Raw genomic sequence first — 25,879 nt, 5'->3', positions numbered from 1 at the left:
AGGATGACAGACCTCAAACTGAGATATTATGGAGGAAAAAAGGATCACGATTCCCTTATTTTAACATACATACTTTTCCTGTATATTTTTCTATACGTTTCTACCATATGTAGATTTGTATTGCTTTTATTTGTCTACAATTACATACATAAAAACATTGCAATTTTGTTTGCCTGGTTTTAATATATCTGTACAAGTTTATAAAAATATATATATTTCTATCATCTCATATATATATATATATATATTTATATATGAGCAATATCACATGGGTAGCAGTGCAATATGACTGTATATCGTGGTGTCCCACCAGTGACAATATACAGCCATATCGCACTGCTACTAGTGTGATATTGTGTTTATACAACAGTTCGACGGCATATTCGTGTATATAAAAAAGAAAATTAAACACGGAGAGTCTAAAAACCCTTTTGTATGAGAGCCTACTTTCTTCCGCCATTCATTTACATCTGCTACTGACGTCAGAACAGCAGAAACAGTTACTAATTCACCAACTTCACTTTAGAGCTAGTATCGGAATGAATCTCTTGCATAATGTCTAAAGTGATGACAAAACAGGTGATTTTGCTTACATTTTAAGATTATAAGGCTGAACGGCATGAAATTTCCCAGTATTTCTGTTGCAATTGGGAGATCACAATAATTAACCCGATTACTGGTGAGTTTGTGATGGGAAAAAACACTAAACACACGCAGGCATTTCTTCTTTCTTTCTTTTTACTGAACTAATTTGCAGTAACGAAAACAGGCGACTCATTAGAAACAAACAGATGGCCAATCAAAAAGTAACTCAGGGTTATACAAAGAGTGGCCAACACAAAATACATATATTCCTGATATGTCCATCACACTCAACACACTATAATTACTATGGTATAAATACAGCACAGCATACAAAAGAGAGAGATCGACTTAGAATGTCACTGTTGTAGTTATAAATTACGCTGTTTTTCTCCACTAAGGGATTATTGTGTGGTCTCTGTCACCATCTTGTGGATAGACGATGTCATTCGTCTTTGCCCAATGACAGGCAGCCGACACAATGTCTCTCTGAAATTATAAATATTTAAAATAGGCACTATCCTTATAAATAAACTGCATATTTGCAATCTAAACAACTACATACTAAAAAAGCCTCAAAAGTACATTATGTTGTCCAACAGCAGCAATTTTTGTCAAACTGTAAATTGTCCTCTGCTTGTCGCTGTATGTGGGTGGAGTTATACACAATGGTGAAGAGTTAAGAGGCTGTACGAGTGCTGTTATTTGCAGAATATTGCACAGCTATCAGCCAATCAGATTCAAGGACCAGAGAGAACTGTTATATATATATATATATATATATATATATATATATATATATATATATATATATATATATATATATATATATATATATATATATATATATATATAGTGATCAGCATACATGAGTACACCCATTACAGATGTTTATTTAAATGAATATTTTCTGTATGATGCTTTACAATACTATATTTCAGCATATAGATTAGATTAGTCAGTACCACAAACAAAACTGGAACTAATTTACAGCCTAATTAATATGTTGGGAAAATATCTTAATATTTTAATCTTAATCTTAGTAAACAGGAAAAATCAAAAAAACATAAAAAGTATTAAATTTAGCTTACTAAATTAAATAATTCGTCTTTTTGTTGCAACAACTCATTTGAATTTAAATGTATTTTCTTTCTATGCCTAAATATGTTAGGTGATCATACTCTTATCTTAGTCTTATTTAATGGATATAACTGTTTAATAAAACTGTTTCGTTTAAATCCATCACAAATATATTCGCTATATTCACTAAAAACTTAATAAAAATGTTCATTTCAAAAGGGGGTGTACTTGTTTATGCTGAGCACTGCATTTATACATTTAGCTACTTTTAAAATAATTGTACTTAATAAATATACTAAAGTAGTAAAATCTAATTTACTCTTCAAAAATACCAAAACATTATGCATATCTTCTTAATACACCACTAACAACTAGCAAAAAGGCCATTACAACGAAATGGCTCAAGGAAGATCCTCCATTTGTAGGTAAATAGCATGATATTGTAAAAGAGGTGTATGATATGGAAGTACTGACAGTTTCCTTGAGACAACAAACCTATAAAATTTCTGCATATTGGGGTAAATGGTTGAGAAAAAATGTAGTGTTTTATTTTCATTGTGGTGCTTTTTTATGTATATCTGGAGCCTGTTGATCTTTGATATGTAACCCATCACAAAATTTTATATAGCAACATTTTATCAACCATAAATACGAATGTAAATCAGATTGTATTCGGGGATCTTTGACACTTGTATTTTTTTGTTTCCATGTTCCTTTGAAAATGTTTTTTTTTTTTGTTCTGATCTGTTTTGAAAAAAAAATTGTATAAAATAATAAATAAAAAAAATCTAATATAATATAAAATATATAAAATTTATATTTTCATTTAATAAATATAAAACAACTAAAATCTAATTAAATATCATATAAAATGTATAATAATGAATATTTATATAACACTGCAGTAATCAAGTGACACTAATAAATACTATAATAAAGAACATTGGAAATAATATATGTATGTGTGTGTGAGAGAGAGAAAAAGATATATGGCAAAAAATGTTATGCTACTGATGCTCTGTCAAAATACACGTCTAGCCTCAAGTAAAAAAAAAGAATCTCCCTTCATTTCTCAACAACACCAGACAACCACACTGGCCTACAATTCAACACTACTGTATATGCTCCGTTAATATCAATATAATCTCACAATAATATATAACAGCTAAGAACCTCCAAAGGGGGATTCATTGCTATCAGAGAGCGCTGTTCGTCCCTATTGTTGCTTTGATCATGGATTTGGAAGAGCACACTTCTTTAGCAAAAGCCCAGAGTGAACATCAGTCTCAGATGATGAGAAACCCAGCCCCATCTTATTTTCAGCTGAAGAGCCAATCGCATCGCACCAATCACAGTCACCATGGCGTCTGATTGGCCACCGATGACATCATTACTACAGAAAGTAAAACACATCACCAATTAATGACAAAACACCAGACAATCGGCCAATCAGCTCATTGTCTGGAAGGCGCTGACAGACCCTGAAGGCTGACTGTGTCCTTTCTTTCTTTCCTTCACCCTTCAGACCACCAAAAAAAATCTAAATACATTCAAAAATGTCACCAACACAAGTATTTTTGTAGATCGCCCAGCATTTTCTCTTTCACAGCCAGAAATACCATTTTGAAAACAGCTCAGAGACACCTGATGAACATTTTTCTTAACATCCTTCAACAAAATTAATCTACGATAAATTTTTCTCCCTTTATAATCATAACACTAGCATGAGTCTTGCTGGTGTCCCCTGACATGGCTCACAGTGACATCATATAGTTGGCATAGCATTCTCAATCTGACTTTCGAGATAAACTAAGTCATGTTGAGCGGCACTGAGTATTACTTGCTGATAAACGCAATGCAGTTCTGATAGTGAGGGGGTTTTACAAGGTAGCAGGGTCAACGAGTTGGAGAGAAGGAAAATAAGGGTCTGTGCTGTGCGTTTGAAAGATAAAGCAACTTTCATGACCATTTCGTTACCTTAGAATTATAAGGTTCTGACATTTTTGTCAAAATTGACTTATTGACATATTCTTATTAAATGACAAATTATATACATTATGGGATATTTTTTTTATAAGTTGTTTACATTTTAAGACATTTTATTTAACAAAGAAATGTTACACACATACTGTTTGCTATGGAATGCAAAAACTTTAACGCTCAATATCTCAAAATCATTCAGAACGCAGATAGAACCTTATAATTCCAAGGTGACGATTATCTAATAAATGTTATGTTCTGACAAAGCTGTTCAATGGATGTGAGATTAATCAATACGATAATTAACACTTTATTTTGACATTGTTGTAATTAAAGTATGGATTTCATGGGTGGGGTACAAACTAAAAGTGTTTTTTGGGTCATATCAATTTTCTTTGTTTTTTTTTACATCATTTTTTACAACATGAAGTGAAAAGTTTTCCCACTGTAGGCCTAAAAATGCTAACTTTTGAAACTGCTTTTAAAATAAGTTTTACGTTATGAAAATGGGCATATGGGGCGATGCGGTGGTGCAGTAGGTAGTGCTGTCGCCTCACAGCAAGAAGGTCGCATGTCCTTGGACTTGTGGGGGAAAATGGAGCACCTGGATGAAATCCACATGAACACTGGGAGAACATGCAAACTCCACAAAGAAAATGTGTAAAACATATGCTGGATAAGTTGGCGGTTCATTCTGCTGTGGCGACCCCAGATTAAAAAAGGGACTAAGCTGAAAAGAAAATGAATGAATGAATAATTGAACAATGCAGCAGACAAAGGTGACTGGTAAATGCAGCTAACATTAGTTTTCTTTTTGTTTATGTCCTGTTGTAACATGTAAAATAATGTGCTGCTGGTTTGTATAATGTGTATTTGCCCAGTTAGTGTACACTTGCATCACTGGTAGTTCTTATTTGCTAGGTTAGACTGTGCATTAAAATATAGATAATTTAGTTTAGTGACACAGTGGCTCAGTGTTTAAACTATATCTTGGAACTATAAAAATTATCCTCCTGTGTGAAAGTCCCTCATGCACTATGAACTGGTTTGACAACTTTGTTAGCTTGTGAAAATTTTCAAAAATACAAAGGAAAGCTTTTTTTGTAAAACTATAATGAAAACACGCCCTCAAACAAAAACTTGCAAGCCATTCATGAAGCTTTCACAAAAACAAATAAATACATTTTTAAATATTCTCCTGTTTTCCACAAAAAAAAGAGCAGAATCAGTCCGGTTTGGTACGTCATGAGTAAATTTTGGCAATTATATTTTTGGTAAGAACTGTCCCTTTAATTGTTAATCTCACTAGGATAACAGAATGATGTTATAAAACTAGTGATGGGATGCTATGGCAACTAATAATAATAATATAATGTACAGTAAGGGACGGATTTAATCAATAAGCAAGGGAAGCAGCCTCTTAGGGCCCCAGGAAATTTGGGGACCCCCGATAAATACCTAGAAGTAGAAATTATATCTATAAATTATATATATATATAACATAATTTTCTCTCATGTTTAGAAAAAAATCGAGAGTCTAATAAATAAAAGTGTATCATAATTAACTCATCAGCGCAAATTTGTCCCCCATCCCCAATAATGGAGCAGTTCAGAAGTCAAAGTCAGATGAAGATTTCGTTTTAGTTATTAGTATTTTTAGTAGTTTTTTTGTTTTTAAGAAAAAAAATGTAGAAAAGAACATTGAGTTATACAAGAAAAACTCACAAATAAATAAATACAAAGGGTGTATAATAGGACTATTGAGCCCCATGGCTCTAATTGCTTAGGGCCCCCAAATCACTAAATCCGCCGCATGTACGGTTTAAAATATAGTAATAATATAGTGTACAACTATAATGTTGATAAGATTTTAATAGTTCCAGTAAATCAGAAGGCAAAACTAAAGCAATATGCTAAGCAAAAATATTTTAAACCTTTAAATATATATAGGCTACAGCTTCAATGATCTCCTGCTTTACTGTTTGACCAGCTGAATTAATCAGCTTACATGGTAAATCAGCAGCTCTCTCACTCCATCTACTGGTCACTCGTGTCAACTGATAAGGACACTTGCTAAGGATGCTAGGTAAAACAAAAACATTTCTTTATGGAAAAATGTCCCATTTTATTATTTATTCCAGTCTGCACTGCAGTTCAACCAGAAGAACGTCAATAAATACAACCCTGCTGCTTCTATTAATGTTATCTGAAATCGCTACCATATTGATCACTACACTTTGTTTAATTTCGACTACATTAGCCATAGATTAGCATTCTAAAAGCCAAAAGTTATTTCACCCCATTTTTAAATTATGTTATTAATTACTCCCTCATGTTGTTCTAATCCCTCTGATCATCTTCAGAACACAAATGAAATATTTCAGATGATATTCGAGTTACCTCATCCACCACAGAACTGCAAATAATGGTACAAAGACATGCAAAGTCCGGAAAAAGAATCCAAATATTGTAAAAACAATCCATGGGACATCGGTGGTTTAACAACTGTAATCATAGGTAGCTCCAAGAACACTTGAAAAAATAAAAACAAACTACAACTGTTCTTCTCTCCCGGGTCAGCTTAAGGTGCGCGTTTACTACATGCAGTACGACATATTGCCATATTAGCAGCACAACACGTACTGCACGTAATAAACACGCAAAATTTTGCTGGCCAACAAGTGTTCTTTGGCCTTTGTATGATAGTTTCCACTGTGATTATTACTAAAATCAAATAGAATGTTTTGATAGTGTTTTTAATCCCTTTCCTGGTCTTTGAACATCTCAACTCCTTTGTTGCTGTCTATGGAGGATGGAGCAGCTCTCAATTAAAATCTAAAATATCTGAATTCGTCTCAAGTTGGAATAACATGAGGGTAATATGACCGAATCTTAATTTTATTATATCAACGACTAATTGACTTTCAACTTAATTTAAAAAATATATATTTATTGTAAAATTCACATAATTTAACCATTTGAAGCAGTTGTTTTATTAAATACTTACTTTAAAAGTGTATTTTTATATCTATATTGAAATGACCCCAAGGCAGCTTACGTTTGCGTCTTCCCAATGTATGAGCATGTCTACTTAAAGGGCAACTTTTTCCAGATTTAAGATCTCCGGCTGCATCAGATATACAGCACAGTGGTGACAGAGGAAGGAAGCAGATCTCATGTAACGTTTGAGAGAAATACTACAATATGAACTTTCCCAATGATTAGCCTATTATTTGATGTATTTGTTGTAGAGTTGCAACGATGAGTCCCAAACAATGTGGTTACAAACTTCACACACACACACATACACGCACACGCACACAGTTTTAGCACAACAAATGTGACAGGATAAATGTTAATATCCACTGCTGTATGATATCCGTTATGTTAATGTACAAAATAAACCTGATTTAACATCCACAAACCGGGATTAAAGCGTCGTCTTTTAGAATTGTACTGGCACGAGGCTGTGGTGATAAAATAAAGACGGTAAAATCGCTGTAATTCATTACAAACATGCTGTTTTAAAACTTGTAAAACTTATTTGTGATAACATTTGATGATGATGATTGATGATCACAGAGAGCTGAACAGATCTTTATATCCCAGTTGCTTTGTGCAAGTCCTGACTTGTCGACATGATTATTCGCATTACAACGAGGACATGTTAATACGCGGCTGTCAATCAATTCGGTGGGCTGGGAAACAGCACTCCAACATCATATGGCGGTGGACCTCAAAATGGGAGGGATTTGGATCCTATTTTAATGTCAGAAAAAAAAGAGAGTTATTGTCTTTATATCACTCCAACATGACTGTGGACACACTATATCTACACACAGTCCTGTCCAAACAGCTTACAAAAGATGATTTTCATCATAGGTGCCCTTTGAAAGATTTCTTTTGGTTTTGCTAAATCCAAGTCAATAAAAACACAGAGAAAACACAGAAGGCTAAGTCTGGGACTTAACTGAATTATTTTGATTTGGCCATATCAAAACAATCCCAAATGAATAACATACAAACTGATAAATATTTGGGCAAAGCAAAGTTAAACAGATGAACTCAGCAGCTCATGATAGTGCAGAACATGAAGCTGAAGAAGGCATGCAGTGAAAATTACAGTACGCAGAACAGCTCAGCTGTACAAATAAAATGTTTACCCAGCATTTTCAACCATTAAAGGCCATTAAATAGACACATAATTAGGTACAAAACATTCATCTAAAATACAAATCCAGTCAGTAGATTAGGATCTATAACCAAACTATATTGCATTTGCAAGAATATGTTAATTCCTGCTCATATTTCATTATTAGTGAATATTCCAATTGATAGTCCACAAAGAAAAAGAGAAAGAAATGTAATTCATGTACCAGAGGAAGTACAAGTATAGTGAGGCAGCATGTTTTTTGAAATCATCTTACTTTGGCACAAGAAAAATATTCAAAGTTGTCAACGGAGAGGATTACAAAGTACCTCTGAGAAAGCATTTCATGCTTATAAGACTAAGTGTCTAGAAGAGGTGGGTGAGAAATACTGAAGACGCCGCGTTCAGCTCTTACATTGACAGTTCTGTGAGAAGCCAATCGCTTTAGTTCAGCTGAGAGTCATTGAACAGCTGCTTCGCTCTCCTCTGGTTATGAGTTTGTTTTTTTGCATGACAATGTCGGACCGATGGTGACTCCATTGACAGTCATCTAAGCCTTTGTCTCTTGACCACAATTGTGCCGGCCACAATGTCATACACTGTCCTGTTGTGCTGGAAGAAAAGAAGTGTGATAAATGCCGGAAAGAAGAAAGCGATGGAGAAGTTCTTGTTTAATGCCCTCACTGTGGACCTACAAAAAAAAACATAAAATTACGTTACAATTAGGGAAAACTAAATTGATTGTTACTTTTTTTTAATTAAATGGCAAAAAGTGACAGCAGTACTGACGCAGAAAGTGTAACATTGGTTGCTGGTACCACACGAACACGGTTTGGCTGAACCAGGACAGAGCTGTCACATGTGACCACTCGCAAGCCAATAAGGAACTTCCCCGGTGTGGCCCCTCCAGCTCCCCAAATACATATGATCTGAAAACAATCAAAACACAGTTACACAGCTCTTAATGAGTTATGTCTGCGATTAACTCAACTGTGTGTGAACTAACCTCATAGAAGCAAACTAATATCCTGTACACTAGAGCCACGAGCATCATCTTCTGCAGCTCCTCCATTGACGTGTCCTCGTCGATCTCCTCCACAATGAAGTGCATAGCAAACTTTGAGATGTCCCTAAAATAGCATTTTAAATGGACAAAGAGTTCAAATGAATAATTATTTAGCTTATTATTATTAGCTTGAATAATATGTTAGGAAATGGGTTTAATGGCGTCTGCATCAAATTAAATGTACAAATTTTAATTACATGTACATTTTATAGAAAATATTTAAAAATGCAAATCAATTGTCAAAATACTGCTAAATTAATGTTTGGTCATTCATTATAACAAATATATTTACATAAAATGAAACTACACTAACCTGTACATATTTAAATGTTTATAAATAGTAAATATTTATAACAGACGATACTAAAGTCTGTTAAATTTAAATATATAATGTCTCATCAAATGTTTTTGTTCTAAATATACCTAACAATATTTTTTGGTATAAAAACTACTTTTACACACAATGACATTCAAGTGTGTCTCTTCTAAAAACATTGGGGTGATAATAGATAATAAAATAAAACAGGATATTTACTTTTCATCTTTGATCTAAATGTAAACAATAAAATTTCAGACTCACTTCATTCCGCTCAAATGGACAATACTGATGATAATTGTAGCTTTAATGAAGAAAAGAATAAAGAAGTCCACCATTTCCGCAATGAACCGTTGGAGGGGAGAGGGAATAGAATATTCTCTACCTAGACAAAACAAATTATAAACATTAACTGATTTTGTAAATCATTCTGCTCATGAAGTGTAATATCTCGCCCCATCATATATACAGCATAATGAACTCACATTATAAAATGGAACAAACTAAGGTGTCTTCAATCACTACATTATGCGGATTATTTCACTACTTTGACCTGAGCAGATTTGATCAATTGCCACTTTAAAAATTTTCTAAAATTTGCAATTATGAAGAAACTGTTTCTCTAGTCAAAAACTTTTTTTTTTTTTTAAATATTGCTGGAATTCACTTTTCTTTCTTTCTTTCTTTCTTTCTTTCATTCAATTAGACACCCAGTACTCTATAATCCTTCATGGTAAACTAACAGGATGTCCAGGAAGCTCCTCATCCCCATAGTTTGACATTCTGTAGCAACAGATTTTAAGAATTTGGTTTTAAATTTAAGTTATATTATTTGCTTTGTTTTAATAAGAAAGTAAAAAAACTCGGGATAAACTACAGAAATCTGAATTTTTCAATAGATGGTGTCAAACTTACTGACACTTTTTTTTGTAGCTGCCAAACAAAGTATCTAAACTACATGTCCTGTTAAACATCCTGCAGAGCTGCACGATATTGGAAAAATTTGACATTTGCAATATTTGTTTTCTCTGTGACATATGTTGCTATATATAATATAATATATTTTGATATAATTTCACCAGATTACTTAAATAACTGATTTTGCAAATGATTTTGGGATGATTTTATAGGGGAGTGTAATATAAATATATTTTTATGTCATTCATTACATACATATAATTAACAAAATACAGTTAGAAATAAACACTGTGGAGTAAATATTAAAGTGAAATAATGATTTATGTTTCTTTGTGAAGAGTCTAACAAAAACCGAATAATCAAATGAAAATTAACAATGCATAGTCTTTATCATATACAGTTGAAGTCAGAATTATTAGCCTCCCCCCTGAAATATTAGCTCCCTTGTTTATTTTTTCCCCAATTTCTGTTTAACAGAGAAATTTCTTCAACACATTTCTAAACATAATAGTTTAAATAACTCATTTCTAATAACTGATTTATTTACCTTTGCCATTATGACAGTAATTAACATTTGACTAGCTATTTTTCAAGACACTTCTATACAGCTTAAAGTGACATTTAAAGGCTTAACTAGGTTAATTAGTTTAACTAGGCAGGTTAGGGTAATTAGACAAGTTATTGTATAACGATAGTTTGTTCTGTAGACAATCGAAAAATATATAGCTTAGAGGGGCTAATAATTTTGACATTAAAATGGTTCATAAAAAATTTTAAACTGCTTTTATTCTAGCTGAAATAAAACAAATAAGACTTTCATGAGAAGAAAAAATATTATCAGACATACTGTGAAAATTCCCTTGCTCTGTTAAACATCATTTGGGAAATATTTAAAAAAGAAAAAAATTCAAAAGGGGGGCTAATAATTCTGACTTCAACTGTAAATGATATAAAATAAAATGAATCTTTATTAAACTTCTTTACGCTCTTAACTTTCTAGTCACAGGCCTTAGTTAAAACACATGCAAACGATTAACTTTTTACTCTTATTAGGCTTAAATTTTGCAAAATCTCATGTGTTTGGACCTGTGGTTCCAGGTCATCTGTAATCCCAACTCGACATTGCATATCTTGCGATGTGACTACTGCAGACACACAGATTGCGACATCAATGCACAAACAATACATTGTGCACCATTAATGTTTGCACAATAAAGCTTTAACAATACAGTTTATATATTGTATGTATAATTCACCCATTCACCCAAGTCACCAGAGCAGAATGAACCATCAACTATTCCAGCATATGTTTTACGCAGCGGATGCCTTTCCAGCAGCAACCAAGTACAGGGAAACACCCATACATGGTTTATTATACATGGTCTGTATGTAGAAAAGTTAAGTAATATTATTATTACCAATAGTAATACAATAAAGTAATATTGTGAAATGTTTAACAGTTTCTATTTCAATATATTTAAAAATGCTGCAACTTAGTGGGCTAGAAAAGCTGAATTTTCAACATCATTAGTCTTCGGTGTATCACATGTAATTGTGCTAATAGAATGTGAAAGTCACTAAAATTGTACACTTTTTTTTTAAGTAATAGTTCCAAAAATGTGCATGACTAAGTAAAATCTGATATATGCACGAACAAAATACACAGTCTAGGAAGACTCGTTCACACTCGTCTGACAGTTGAGCTGTCAGATTAACTATAGGTAATAGTCAATACAATTAAAGCTGTCACTTTAATAGCAATTAAAGATGATGAACAGTTGACTGGACAGTATCACCTGGCTGTTGAGCGTTTCCATTAGCTTGTTGTTGTTGTTGTATCTGCGCAGGTGCAGTGGCTGGAGCTGCAGAACTCTGTCCGCTCGCTGGAGCCGCTACATTCACCGCTGCAGCAGGAAAACCAAACGGGCTGTTAAGCCAGTTACGAAGGTCTCCGTTTGACATATCTGTGCCCCATGCCGTCGTCCCGTGCGATTCAGTCGCTCCTTGTGTGGGGAAACACGGTGGGAAGGAAAGCGCAGACATGGCTATCCAGCTCTGCCAGTTCATATAGCTGCAGTAGTACTGCCACATCCACCCCTGCAGTTTCTCGCAGTACTCAGTGGTGCTGACAGCGGCCCGAGTTCTCTTGTTTGCCCTGGGACGAGGGCTTATCAATCGACGTTTTCATATTTTCGCTCTCCCCAGACGATTTTTCCTTGTCGCGAGCGTTTTCGTCTAACTCCGCCATGACACTTTTGTTTTGTGACGGAGTCGGTAACGATTTTGATCAACTTCCGGAAGAATTTCTAATGCATAATAAGAGTTGGAGACTTATCAAAGCCGTACTTTGTGGTTATAAACAGTATTTTAAGTGTTGATAGGCTGTTTATAACTCATTAAAAGAAACTAAATTAACTTATAAATACAAACGGTATTCATAAGTAGACATTGGTTTTCAAAGAAGATCAATAAAATACTATCATTTTTTTACACGACATAGGAGAAAGCAAGGTAAGGTGTGTCACCCCCTTAAAGGTACAGTTCACCACAAAAATTTAATTCTGTCATAATTTACTCTCCCTTCACTTATTACAAACCTGTTTTAGTTTCTTTTTGTCTGTTAAACACAAAATAAGGTATTCTGAAGAATGCTGGAAACCTGTATCATTTGATAATCCATTTTTCCTATTATGGAGGTCAGTGGTATAAGGTTTTCAGCTTTCTTGCATGTTCTCCCAGTGTTCGCGTGGGTTTTCTCCAGGTGCTCCGATTTCCCCCACAGTCCAAAGACATGCGCTATAGGTGAATTGAATAAAACCAATTGGCCATAGTGTGTGTGAATGAGCATGCAAGGCCATCCGGTGTGTAAAACATATTTTGGATAAGTTGGCGGTTCATTCTGCTGTGGCAACCCCTGATGAATAAAGGGACTAAGCTGAAAGACTATCCCTTTAATCTAACATAATGTACAATATAATTGTGAGCATATATTTAGACATGATTCATAACAGCTGCTTGTGTTTGGTAGATGGAAGTGTAAAAGGTGGACTAACCACTCACTGGTTTTGCACCATCAAATATGGCCTCCTTTCAACCAAATGAAAAGTAGTAAGATGTTACTGGATCACTTTCTGTATTTCTGTGGCAATATTTTGTTTATGAATTGATTTCTGAATATTGTCAAGTAACAGTTGACGTTCCATTTTTAACTTCCTAAAAATTACATTGTGTCTATACAGCTTTAGGGTTTGGTGTTCTCAAATTATATATAGCTTATATATTTTTGGGGAAAGGTATACATTTTAAACATATTTTTGTCTCCTTTTCTTTTCATTAAACAATTGTATTTGTATTGCTTAAAGGTGATATAGTACCTATACTTCTTCTGTTGAGTGTGATATGCTTTGCATACTAATGAAGCATTTTTGCAGAAGTAGATGAAGCTGATAGAAATGCAAAGGCCTTTTTGTCTAAAATTAACTCGAGCTCTGCAGCTAAACTTCCTGTCAGCAGAAATATGTTGAAACTTATGCTTTTAATGTTGTGCAGAGTATTCTAAGAAAAAGAGGACGTATGTATGGGTGCGGCCAATGGAGGACTGGAGAACGACTGACAAGTGACGAATTCCACTAAACTCCACCTGATAATATCAGCTGCCTATAAAAGTTGAAGGAAATGAAATTGGTTGCGCACCTCCTGAAGGTATCTTTTGCTTTGCATTGAGGATAACAATTCTGTGAATCGAATTATTCATTTGTATACAATAAATTACTAATATTTTTGACATTGAAGAAAAACCTTTCCTGATCTTTTTTAATGAACATGCATGGAATTGATTAATTATACCAACAATATATTACAAAATAGCAAAGGGATTGGAGCAAACATTTTATTGAGTTACACAATGGAGTCATTTTTGGTTTTTTTAATTTAGGTAAAAATGTATCTCAAAACACAGAACTTACTGCATATTTTTAATATCTTTAATACTTTTAAACCTAACTAAACATTTGCCTTAAGTTAAGAATTATTGTATTATTTTTAATAGCATTTGTACAGACAGGTATATTATCATATCTAAAAAGTTCTAATTAAACTCTGTTTGACTTGGAATATTTTACAGAAACAATGGAGTCATGTTTCAACAAAAAATGAGGTAAAATGTATAACAAATCCCAAGCCTGATGCTGAATGCGAGAGCAGTAATGATGTTGACAAACCATATCAACGACAGAACCCAATTAACTGAAGCAGTAATAAGAATATTGTGACAATATCAATGTACAAGTTCAAAGCAGCAAAGATGTACTCTTCTGGACTGATGCTGTATTTGTGCTTTCCTCCCAGTATGAGCTGTGTGTCAATCACCAGGTACTACAGACACATACAGAAAACAAGAAACAGTAAGATAAGGGCAGCAGTAAATGAGGACTATTATGCACAAGACAATAAAAGATTGTTAGCAGAGCATGATTACACAATATCACGAAGTTCTCCAGATAAGGATTGTGCATCTATATGTTTCGACAAAACTTAACAGGGTAAACATGATTAAGAAAGTGCACTTACCACAGAGAAGATCAAAGTTGCCAGCGATGCATAAAAGATGTACAAATACTGTGGAACACAAATGTTAGCTTGAATGAATATAGACAGACGTAAACTCTTATGATTAGAGGAAATAAAGGTCGATCATTTACCTGGGATCTCAGAATTGCGCAAAGCAATGCAAACGAAAACAGTGTCCAGCTCATTGCCCAGATGCATCCTGAAGCAGCTGTGAAGTCCCACTAAAACAAGCAATGACATGGTTACACGCTTTACACATTTCACACTTTGCGGTCATCATCACTTAGCTTATTAAAGGAACATTTTAAAGGCTCATTTTACAAATCCCCTAGAGTTAAACAGTTCAGTTTAGGCATTTTTAATCCATTCAGCCCATCTCCAGGTCTGGTGGGGACACTTTTAGCTTAGCTTAGCATAAATCATTGAATTGGATTAGACCATTAGCATCTGGCTTTAAAGGTGCAGTAGGTGATTGTCTTCAGAAACATTTTTTGTTGTGTTGCTTGAAAATATCTTCACATCCCAATAGAAATGATTAAAGTAAATGATCTAAATGTATTTATATATTTATTTCTATATTCTGGGTAAGGCGTAAGACTAAAAAAATGTTCATCCAATTAAAATTTGTCGGGCCGCCAATTGCCATAATTCTGATAAGTTGCCCAAACTGTCTGTTAGCAAATGTAGATTTCTACATCTGGTTACTCGTTCACACAGATCTGCCATTTGAGCATGCACATACGTTCACATGCACACGAGAGAGAGAGAGAGGGTGACAGTGGTAAAAACAAATGTTGAATCAAAACTTTAAAATCCTGAATCAATATTGGAGTTACTTTTGCACGCTGAAGGAAGGATGATAGCATGGCTGAAGTATTTCTTTTAGACAGGTAATGTAATGTTTTAAAACTATTTTAGTCATGCAAAACTAAATTGTGTTGTTACGAATGGGCTATATGCACAGAAGTGTTGTTCACCAACTGAAATCTTCTGGCGAAAGCTTGATGTGACTATATTCAGTTTCATAAGAGACGTTTTTACAGCATCGATAATGTAGAAAGTAGATTTTTATTTAGTTTAACAACAAAACATAAGTAAACAGCGCTATTCCGCCTATCCTGCTTTACTGGGGTGAAGTTGGTTTTATATTCACATTGGTTCATTTTTGAACAATGACAGCCTGTGATGCACTCCCTATATTGTTTACCATGCTACTCTGAATATTCGGTCTGAAATAGCTTATCATACTGACATATTATTACTGGCTTAGTAATAAGTGTAATTCCTGCACGCCGCCGGCCAACCACTGAGCATACAATAGTCACTTTAAGACAAAGCACCTGAGAGAGTGAGACCAGCAATCCTTGCATATATGAAATATTGTACATTATGACAACTTTTGCTGGCTAACTACACAACTGAAAATGTGATCGATACAATACAGTTTTTTTGTTCAGAATTGTATTATAAAGTATAAAGTTTTCTAACTGGCGAATGACATGATCTAGTAGTGTACAGTCATCTTTAGGGGGCGCTAATGATTTCAGGAGGCAAGGCTTTGGACGGCAGGGGTGGGTCTGTGTTTCAAAGATATTATGCTAATCAGTAAGCATTTTGGCAGATCATCTACTGCACCTTTATAATTAGGCTGTAAAAAAATTAAAGTCTTAAAGTAATTTTCCTATTTAAAGCTTGAAGTTTCTGTAGTTACATCATGTACTGAGATTAACTGAAAATTAAACGTTATTTTTAAGCTGATATGGCACTACTAGAACTACTCTCATTCTGGCGTAATGATCAAGGAATTTTGCTGATGTACTATGCCTGCACAAGGGCTATGATAATATGCAGTGCATAGATGTAAATGTAGAAATATAATGTTGAAAATCTAGTTTATTTTCTCCTCCGTGACATCCAAGATGTTTATAACTTGCCTTCTATAGCTAAATTTCTATTAATGGAAGTAATTAATTGGAGCTCACTGCATTTTTGATGATTCATATTCCAAATTTAAACAGTTTCCAACTCATTCGTACAAGCCCAGCTAACAAATAAGGGTACCCTCTAATAAAAACGAAATCTGTGTTCACACTTGGCAGGATTCGTTTGATTAAAACCAAGAAACCAAAACGAGCTCTGTTACAGTGGCTGAGAAAGCTCAAACAAGCAGCAAATTAAGAAAACAAATAGCAAATAGTGAAACACTAACAAACTGAGAAAACATCTTTATCGGGTGGATGACAAACAGGCACTGCAAATGTGTACAGAAATAGCCTGCAAATATTACAGACCGATACAGAAATGTGTAGGGGGACTCCAGAAACTGATGAACCCGGCTGCTTCCTGTTTTGAATTAAGGTTTGTCAATTTTTTGGATTCCCCAACACATTTCGTTTGTGTTCTGCTCTATTTGTAGTCTGTTTCTGTATTTGTGTGTATTGTTAGAATCTCCTGGCCACTGTAAATTGTTGTATTAAGATTGCTGGACCACTGAAAAGATAGGTCTTTGACCACTTCCAAACAGACATGATGTCACAAAATGCTTTAATGCTCAAACAAACCTCTTGCTCATTATTGCAGTTTTTATATCAATATATGTGCATTTTTAATGTTTTTTTTTTTCCTGAAAAGGGTTGACTGTTTTGCTAAAGAATACAGCTGGTGTTATATGGATTTTACCTGGCTAAAATATATTTTTCATCCTGAATAATGGTCTGCACTGAGCCCCAGTCACTTGCATTACAAGGACAAAAATGTTTCAACTTAAAGCTTATTTTCTCTTTGGTAGCAAAAAAAAATTTTGGCTGGCCTGAGGAGGAGAGAATAATCACTACAGCTTCATATTTGGGTGAACTACTGCTTTATACAATGCATGAAGTCAAATGTTACTGCAGTTAGTACTTACTTTAGACTGCAGTGAAAACAAACTCATTGCAAGTGACACCAAAGCCGTTGCACCCACTGCCCAAAGCACCGCTTCTGCTGAATAGTACCTGTGAATAGAAAAAGACAGATTTTTGTTTTAAGTATTGCTGCCTAAGTAAAGTTTTTGTTGAATTTAATCGGCTATATGCACACAGACTTTTAATTTTCAGCGAGGCAGCCCAAGGGCTTCCGATGAACTGTCTTTCCATTACAAAGTTGTCACGTTTAAGATCTGAGTTCTTTAAAAATCAGCGATCTTCACTGCGTGATAGATATACAATATGCAGTGGGTCTCAGATCTGACAAGAAGCACTGCATTAAGTATTATTCCTTTTCCCCGCGCCATGACTTTAAACTATGACAGTTTAATTTACCCCAGTATTTTCAATAGAATTTCTGCCCTAGTCTGTTGCTACTGACTTTCATCTCGTTTTACTCTTCAACAACTAAATGAATGCTTAAGTCTATTAAACTGAATGTACTGTAATTACATTACAACATTGATGCTGTAAAAACAACCTTGTGAAATTGAAAATATAGTCACATTAAGCTTTCACCGGAAGTTTATCGTTGGCTTTAAAACTCTAGCTGTGCATAGAGCCCATTGTAATTTCATAACTGAAGCACATTTAAATCAGCTTAAATGATGTTTTTCACTTACACTACCACTGATCCAAGGAGACAACCTTCTGCAATTGTCTGTGTGGGAAGACAGCACTTAGCACTTGCAGCAAAAGATGACATTCAATGTTTACCATCATTAAATCGAATACTTACAAACAGTCCTAGGAAGATGAAGTTTAAAGGAACTTTCCGGCGTATGTCACCACAACATACGAGCACAATAACCAGAGCAAATGTAACACCCCTGGTGAATTTAAAGCAAACACCAGAGGTCAGTGCAAAATATCAATTGATTCTGTTGAATATAAATGTGTATTATTTAAGACACATGAAACAAAGAAGTGCTCACATCATGGTGTAGGTAAACCAGTATGTGTCTTTCACCCAGTCGCTGAGTGTCTCCCTATAAAAATATAATTAAAATAACATTCAAATGTTTCCCAGAGATGGGTTGCAGCTGGAAGGGCATCCGCTGTGTAAAAGCGTGCTGTATGAGTTGGATAAGCTGGAAAAGTTAACATTCAAATGAGATGGATAGTTCGAATAAACACTTTATACACCTTGCTAGAAGTGGGTTGAAACCCATTTTGCCTTCAGAACTGCTTTAAATCTTCATGGCAGAGAAAATCCTCTGGGTTTTTTGTCCATATTGATATAATAGCGCAGCAAATTTGAATGTTATCAGTCAATTGAATGGGCTGGTAGGCTCAGTAGGCTGTTATCAACCATCCACATGTTTAATCAGCTATATGAGACATCAAATTTCTGCTCTTCTCGCATAATCCAGTCCTCCTCCTTCCAAAAACTCAATTGTGAGTATTTTTTTCAAAATCACCTATTGACCTGCCTTCCTCCTTCCCTAAACCAAAGAGCTTAGAATGACCAAGAGGTGACACTCAGTAGAACGCTCCATTTCAACAGCAGCGCCCAGCGATTCCGCTGTTCTGGAGTGAAAGCGATCGGCCGTCCATTGGATCTTATTGCTGTTGTGATGGCAGGCAGCTGCTTTGTTTTTTATTTATTCATTTAAAAAACGCATCAAAGCTGAAATACAACCTGAAAGATGACAATACAACATTTACAATAATAGACTAGTGATTATCACCACTTTTAATAGTTTATTTTACAGACTTAATGTTTAATATATTAATCATACTTGTTTTCTTGAAACTGTCACTTTTAGGTGAAATTACCTTAAATGACTTTAATTTAGTAGTTTACTCACTGGCATAATACATATTAATACTGACATGTTAAATTAAATTAACATGACTTTCAAAATGGGATGCTGATAGCAGATTAACAGTACTTTTTATTGGAGTATTATATTATAATAGTGCGCATAGTATTTTTGTCAATGTTGTCTGTTAAAAAAAAGACTAATAAAGTTTTTAATTAAAAAGCTACTTCCTCCAAATTTATTTATTTTTTATTTTTATACATATTTTTATTCATGATTTTTAATGTTGTCATTAAAAATCATGGAGGCCATACAAACTACCAGATAATGTAGATTTTGTTGTGTATACTCATTTTTCTTCACCCTAATTTGAGTAAAACAAAACAAAACCAAAAAAAAAAATAGTAATTACGTTATTTTGTTAACCTTAGTTATGTTATGTGTGAAACAGATATTTTAGATATCAGATGTATTAAACTTAGTCTTGTCAACATTTTGGAAATTGTCTGTTTTCATTGGGATATTGTTTTAAAATGTTACTTTTCAAAGGGGATGTACTAAATTTAACTCAATATTTTAATTCATTCTGTCTAACGTTAGTTATCTGTGCTGTTGTTCTACTGGAATTTTCATTCCAAAATGGCCGACACTAGTGGCATCTAGTGGCTGTTCCCAAATAGCAACAGAGTGTCGCCTCTTGGTGATTCTATGCTCTTTTCCTAAACTCATCCAAATAATCCAGCCTACTCCTTCCCAGCAATCAAAAAAAAGCAATTAAAAGCAAATTATTTACTTGTATTGCTTTTGTCTTATCTGCTTTCTGATACCATTCTTCACCAGACTAGAATCCTGTCATCTCCGCACCACGTCACAAGCCTGCCGACGTACACTGTGAGCCACTGGAGAAACTTAAGCGAAAAGCTATTCATATAAAGGTAAGCGCGCATACCGCCATGTAGCGGTCCTTTTAAAGAAAAAATGCAGGATGAGCCTATGCTGATTATTTATTAAATTTCCCATTTATTGTATTTTATTAACGTCTACCCTTACCCCAATCCTAAACCCAATCGTCACAGTAATCTAAAAACAGATCTGGATCTGGAGTCTTCTCCATTAGTATAGCTGATTAACCAGGATAATTATTTATATTATTTATTAAACTTTCCAATAATTGTATATTATTAACGTCTACTCCTACCTCAATCCTAAACCCAACCGTCCCAGTAATGTAAAACAGGTCTGGATTTGTAGTCTTCTCTATCAGTATAACTAATAAATCATGTAGATGGTTAATAACGGCCTTCTGAGCCTACCAGTAGGCACAGATTGCCCCTACTGGCCCATATCTATCAGATGATAACCACTAATAACGCCAATTCAATCGACTGATAACATTCGAAGCGGATTTGCCCGCGATTAAAATCTCCTGTTTCAATGCTCTGTTGGAATGAGATCTGATGACTGTGGAGGTCATTTGAGGACAGTGAACTCAATGACATGTTCAAGAAATGAGTTTTGTAGCACAGTGTGTCATCCAGGCATTACAAAACAGGGACGCTAGTCATGAAGGGATGGACATGCTCAGCAATAGTGGTCAAAAATCTCTCCTTCACTATTACACCAGCAGCGGCCTGAGCCATTGATGTAAGGCAGGATGTATCCATGCTTTCATGTTGTTTACACCAAATTTTGACTAGACCATCATTTTACGTTTTCATTTATATTTACGTATATAGCAGATGCTTTCATTACAAGTGAGTATAAAAGAAGCTTTCCAAATAGAATGTTGGAGCAGAAATAAACCCAGGCAACCATATTTTAGTCTTCTCTTGTCCATTTTTATTGAGCATGTGTGAATTCTAAACTCTGAGTGTAACTAGTTCTTCTGCTGCATCATCTGTTTTACAGAGCACCTGTCATGGAAAATCAACCTTTTAAGCGGTTTGGACGGGAATGTGTGTAGTGGTTCCATAGTCCTGGAGTGATATAAAAACAAGTCTCTTTTTTTGTAAAAATTTCCTTACATTAAAATAGGATCCAAATCCCAGCAATTTTGAGGCCCACTGCATTGTGATGTGGCCTTGCAGTTTTCTCCACTCACCAATTTTGATTGACATGTGCGTACACTACCTGACAAAAGTCTTGTCGTCGATCCCAGTTGTAAGAGCAAAAAATAATAACTTTAAACTTCTAGTTGATCATTTGGAAAAGTGGCAGAAGGTAGATTTTTCAGATGAATCATCTGTTGAACTGCATCCCAATCATCACAAATACTGCAGAAGACCTATTGAAACCCGCATGGACCCAAGATTCTCACAGAAATCAGTCAAGTTTGGTGAAAGAAAAATCAGGGTTTGGGGTTACATTCAGTCTGTGAGCTTGTGAAAGATCTGCATAGTGGATGGCCACATCAACAGCCTGAGGTATCAAGACATTTGTGCTGCCCATTACATTACTAACCACAGGAGAGGGCAAATTCTTCAGCAGAAGAGCGCTCCTTCTCAAACTTCGGACTCCACATCAAAGTTCCTGAAAGCAAAGAATGTCAAGGGGCTCCAGGATTGGCCAGCCCAGTCACCAGATAAGATGAACATTATTGAGCATGTCTGGTGGAAGATGGAGGAGTCATTGAAGATGAATCCAAAGAATCTTGATGAACTCTGGGAGTCCTGCAAGAATGCTTTCTTTGCCTTTCCAGATGACTTTATTTGTTACTTTATAAGTTATTTGAGTCATTGCAGAGATGTATGGATGCAGTCGTCCAAGCTCATGAGAGTCATACACAATATTAATTCTTTTTCCACTGCACCATGACTTTATATTCTATACTGTACATTATTTCTGTTTAGTGACAAGATTTTTGTCTAAGCAAAGTCTGACCTTACTGTCCTAAGTAAATAATCAAAAATCATGATCATGCTTTGATCAGGCATGATCATATTTTATTTTGGTAAAATAAGCGTAATCTAGAGGCCTTTGCCTTTCATATAAGCCACTTCTGATACCAAATGATCAACTGGAAGTCAAGTTATTTGTTGTTTCTAAAACTTGAACAGGCGACAAGACTTTTGTCAGGTAGTGTATTAGCACGTCTCAGTATTGATGCTTACAATTGCGTTCACAAGACGAATTTTGCAAAGAAACTGGGATTAGAAGATTTTTTCCTACTCTCTGTGATCAAACTCAAGAAACAGTAAGTGGTAGACTTTATATTTTATAGCATTTTGAACTAAACTTTTAGAGTTATGTAATTAATAACTGCTGCAATCACTACAGTTGAGTTGTCATTTTGCTGTTTATCCTGACATCTAACCCTGGTTATCCTTCTCTGAAAATGAAATGTCCGAAGAGTAGGCGTGAAGAACCAGCTCGTTTTCATTTAAAGGCCTAATGAACAACTAATTCTGACTCAAAAATGTATATTTTCTACAGGGTATAATAAATTATCTGATTAATATTTTGATACAAAATGCAAATTTAGAGCCCTTTAAGGTTTGTATATATTCATAGATGCTCTTCTGCAGACTTCTGTTGCAACAAGTTTTTTTTTTTCGAGGCACTGTTGCGTTAATCAGTTTTATCCTTTAAACTTTCTGGCCACTATCCTCTGGCATTTGACATCAAGGCATTTTTGAGCTGCTAAATATTTGAATATCGCAACGACCATATTTTTGTCATTTAAAATTACCTTGCTTCATCATTCTGATGCTCAATTTTAACTTTCAGATCATCTTACCTACGTGGCTAAATGTAATAAGATGCGTTTGGATATTATATTTGTCTTAACAAGCAGTTTAACTTTTTTGCTCAATAAAGTGGCCACTGAGTGTATGTATCTTAAGTCTTTAGGTCTTATGTACACTCCATTATCTATCCTTTGGCTAATAATTAGTAGGTGTGGCAACATAAATACCAGTCTACTTACCAATAAAGGAAAGCACAGATGATTCCAACAGTTATCAGTAGCTGAACCATCAGTGTCAAGTAGACTTTTCTTATGAAACCTACATGAGGCACATTTACACAACATAAAACAAATCTATTTCATTACAAATACTTTCTTTACTATTATAAAACACAGCCAAGTAATTGCAGTCCTTTAATAAGATTTACCTCTTCTTATGGTAGCATCTGAGAAGCAGTTCTCGTTCTCAAAGCCCAGGGTGTATTCTGGAGGAGCGTCATCTGGATTCCCCATATTGACATGTTCAGCAGTGGGGGGCATCATGTCAGCGGGAGGCATCATGCCCATTGGTGGATGCCCAGCATTACCGTGTGTTGCATTTGGATATTGCGGATACTCAGCATTACCTTGTGTTGCATTTGGATATTGTGGATACCCAGCATTTCCTGGGGTAGGATTTGGATATTGTGGATACCCAGCATTACCTTGCGTTGCATTTGGATATTGTGGATACCCAGCATTACCTTGCGTTGCATTTGGATATTGCGGAGGGTAATAGGGGTTGTACGGAGGTGGAGCTTGTTCCTTGTTCATCTCGTGTGTTTCAACAAAACTAAATGTTAGTATAGAGAAATTAAATTTAGAAAATCAAGAGTAAACAAACACCCAAAAGTGTGTCTTTTATGAAACGTAATTCAAACAGACAAATGCTACATATGCCAGAATTTTATCTTGAGTAGCCTGGTGATGATGTATGATTAAGATCTGGTTTATCTTAGCATCTGACATGTTCATAATATGACATGTTCTAATTATTGTAATTATATTTAAATGGTAAAATTTACTCTCAATGGACCCGTCACTTACCTTTTGTCTGCCACACTTTGTTTCCTGTTATGAGCTGTGAAGGGCAAAGTCTGTTCTCGATCAGTTTGTCTCCAGAGGGGCAGGACTTTGCCTGGCCCATCAAATCAATACACAATCATGAGAGCCAAGCATACAGGTGGCATTTTGTTTCCCATCTGACAATGAATTTAAACTATTTTACAATGAAATTTACAATTTGCAAGTGACATTATGTGTGTTTACCTCTAATGGTATTTGATAGTGATGTTTATATAAGAAATAACTTAAATGCTCAGATTATTTGACCAGGGTTTTTGATCTTTAAAGAAGTTGGGTCAGTTGGCATTTCTGTGTGGAGTTTGCATGTTCTCCCCGTGTTCGTATTCTCCAGGTGCTCCGGTTTCCCCCACAGTCCAAAGACATGCGGTATAGGTGAATTGAATAGGCTAAATTTGCCATAGTGTATGTGTGTGAAAGAGTGTGTATGGGTGTTTCCCAGTGTTGGGTTGCGGCTGGAAGCACATCCGCTGCGTAAAACATATGCTGGATAAATTGGCGGTTCATTCCGCTGTGGCGACCCCTGAGTAATAAAGGGACCAAGCTGAAAAGATTAATGATTATATATATATATATATATATATATATATATATATATATATATATATATATATATATATATATATATATATATATATCCTTGTGCAAGGAATCTCCATTCTTGTGTACAATAGAATACAATACAATTCTTGGATTCTTTGAAGCTATAGAAATTAACATTAAATAAATTAAATAGGAAATAGTTCAGGACCATTGTTATTGTTTACATCCCTCAAAACAGTGTATAAAAGTAATTGTATAATATTTAGATTTTATTGGTTGTTTATTACATGTTTTCTACCATTTACAGTATTGCATTTATTTATTCTAAATATCTGTGTTTGCACGTTTTCAAGTGAGTTACATCTACATATCTTCGCAAGACAAGGGAAAGTAATCAAATGTTTACAATGAGTCTACATTCCCTTCAGAAGCATGAAATTTGATAAGCTAGTGTCGCCTTGTAGTTCCAGAGAGGCACAAAATTACTTTCCAGAACCTTCTTGCTCACTGTTCTGCACTGGTGAAATGACCTTCCTAATCCCATTTGAAGTACAAAATCCCTATTGAAGAGACAGTTAAAAACAGCGCTTAACTGTATCCATTGAAAAAATACTAACACTTTTTTTCTAATCACACACTGTTCTAGCATGTACCTTGCTAATCAATGTCTGAATCTTCATATTTTAATTACTTCTTCATCATGCGACTATATGATGAATTTGTGGTTGTATTCCTAAATTGCTTTTTTTATTTTAGAGGAATTGTATATGTCTAGACCAAGAAGTCAGTTCAGTCAGTTTACTGAAGACACAATTCTCCACACCTCTATGAGCTATTGAAAACAGGTGTGCACCTCCACTGACTTAGGACACAGAAACATTCATATTTATAGAACGGAAAATCAGTTGATGTTATTTCTACATGCTCTGTTGGGTTAACAGATCAAACATGGCATATTGGTCCCTACACAAATTAAAGACATCATCTTTGAATACAACATATTATACATATAGTCATGCATCTCTGACGGTCATAGGTGGGTTATTACTTCCAGACTTGCAGACATACAGCAAGAACTAACCACAAACGATATATTTAACTTAAACATTACATTGCATATCCTGTAGATGGCGTTAAAT

The 25,879-nt window shown here is 34.8% G+C and overlaps 2 protein-coding genes across 2 annotated transcripts; both read right to left on the bottom strand.

The window, feature by feature from the left end:
* Positions 1–6,967: 6,967 nt before the first annotated feature.
* On the bottom strand, positions 6,968–12,371 carry fam8a1b (family with sequence similarity 8 member A1b). The gene is given in 6 exon segments (XM_056476196.1): positions 6,968–8,483; positions 8,582–8,721; positions 8,799–8,922; positions 9,439–9,559; positions 11,889–12,228; positions 12,230–12,371. Coding segments are annotated over 6 exon segments (981 nt in total). The 5' UTR covers positions 12,341–12,371; the 3' UTR covers positions 6,968–8,338.
* A 1,578-nt stretch (positions 12,372–13,949) lies between these two features.
* zgc:110410 (uncharacterized protein LOC553618 homolog) lies at positions 13,950–24,233 on the bottom strand. The gene is made up of 10 exons (XM_056475543.1): positions 24,162–24,233; positions 23,504–23,907; positions 23,316–23,394; positions 18,560–18,613; positions 18,364–18,454; positions 18,248–18,285; positions 17,567–17,654; positions 14,793–14,882; positions 14,662–14,709; positions 13,950–14,466 (listed from the first exon to the last, which is right to left on the bottom strand). Exons 2-10 carry the CDS (start codon positions 23,886–23,888, stop codon positions 14,317–14,319), a joined length of 1,023 nt encoding a protein of 340 aa, XP_056331518.1. The 5' UTR covers positions 23,889–23,907; positions 24,162–24,233; the 3' UTR covers positions 13,950–14,316.
* Between the last annotated feature and the right edge of the window lie 1,646 nt (positions 24,234–25,879).

The sequence above is a fragment of the Danio aesculapii genome, chromosome 16, assembly GCF_903798145.1.
Source record: "Danio aesculapii chromosome 16, fDanAes4.1, whole genome shotgun sequence".
NCBI classification, from domain to species: domain Eukaryota; kingdom Metazoa; phylum Chordata; class Actinopteri; order Cypriniformes; family Danionidae; genus Danio; species Danio aesculapii.
Note: the sequence above shows the minus strand (reverse complement) of the source record. Positions and strands in the feature narration are given on the sequence as shown.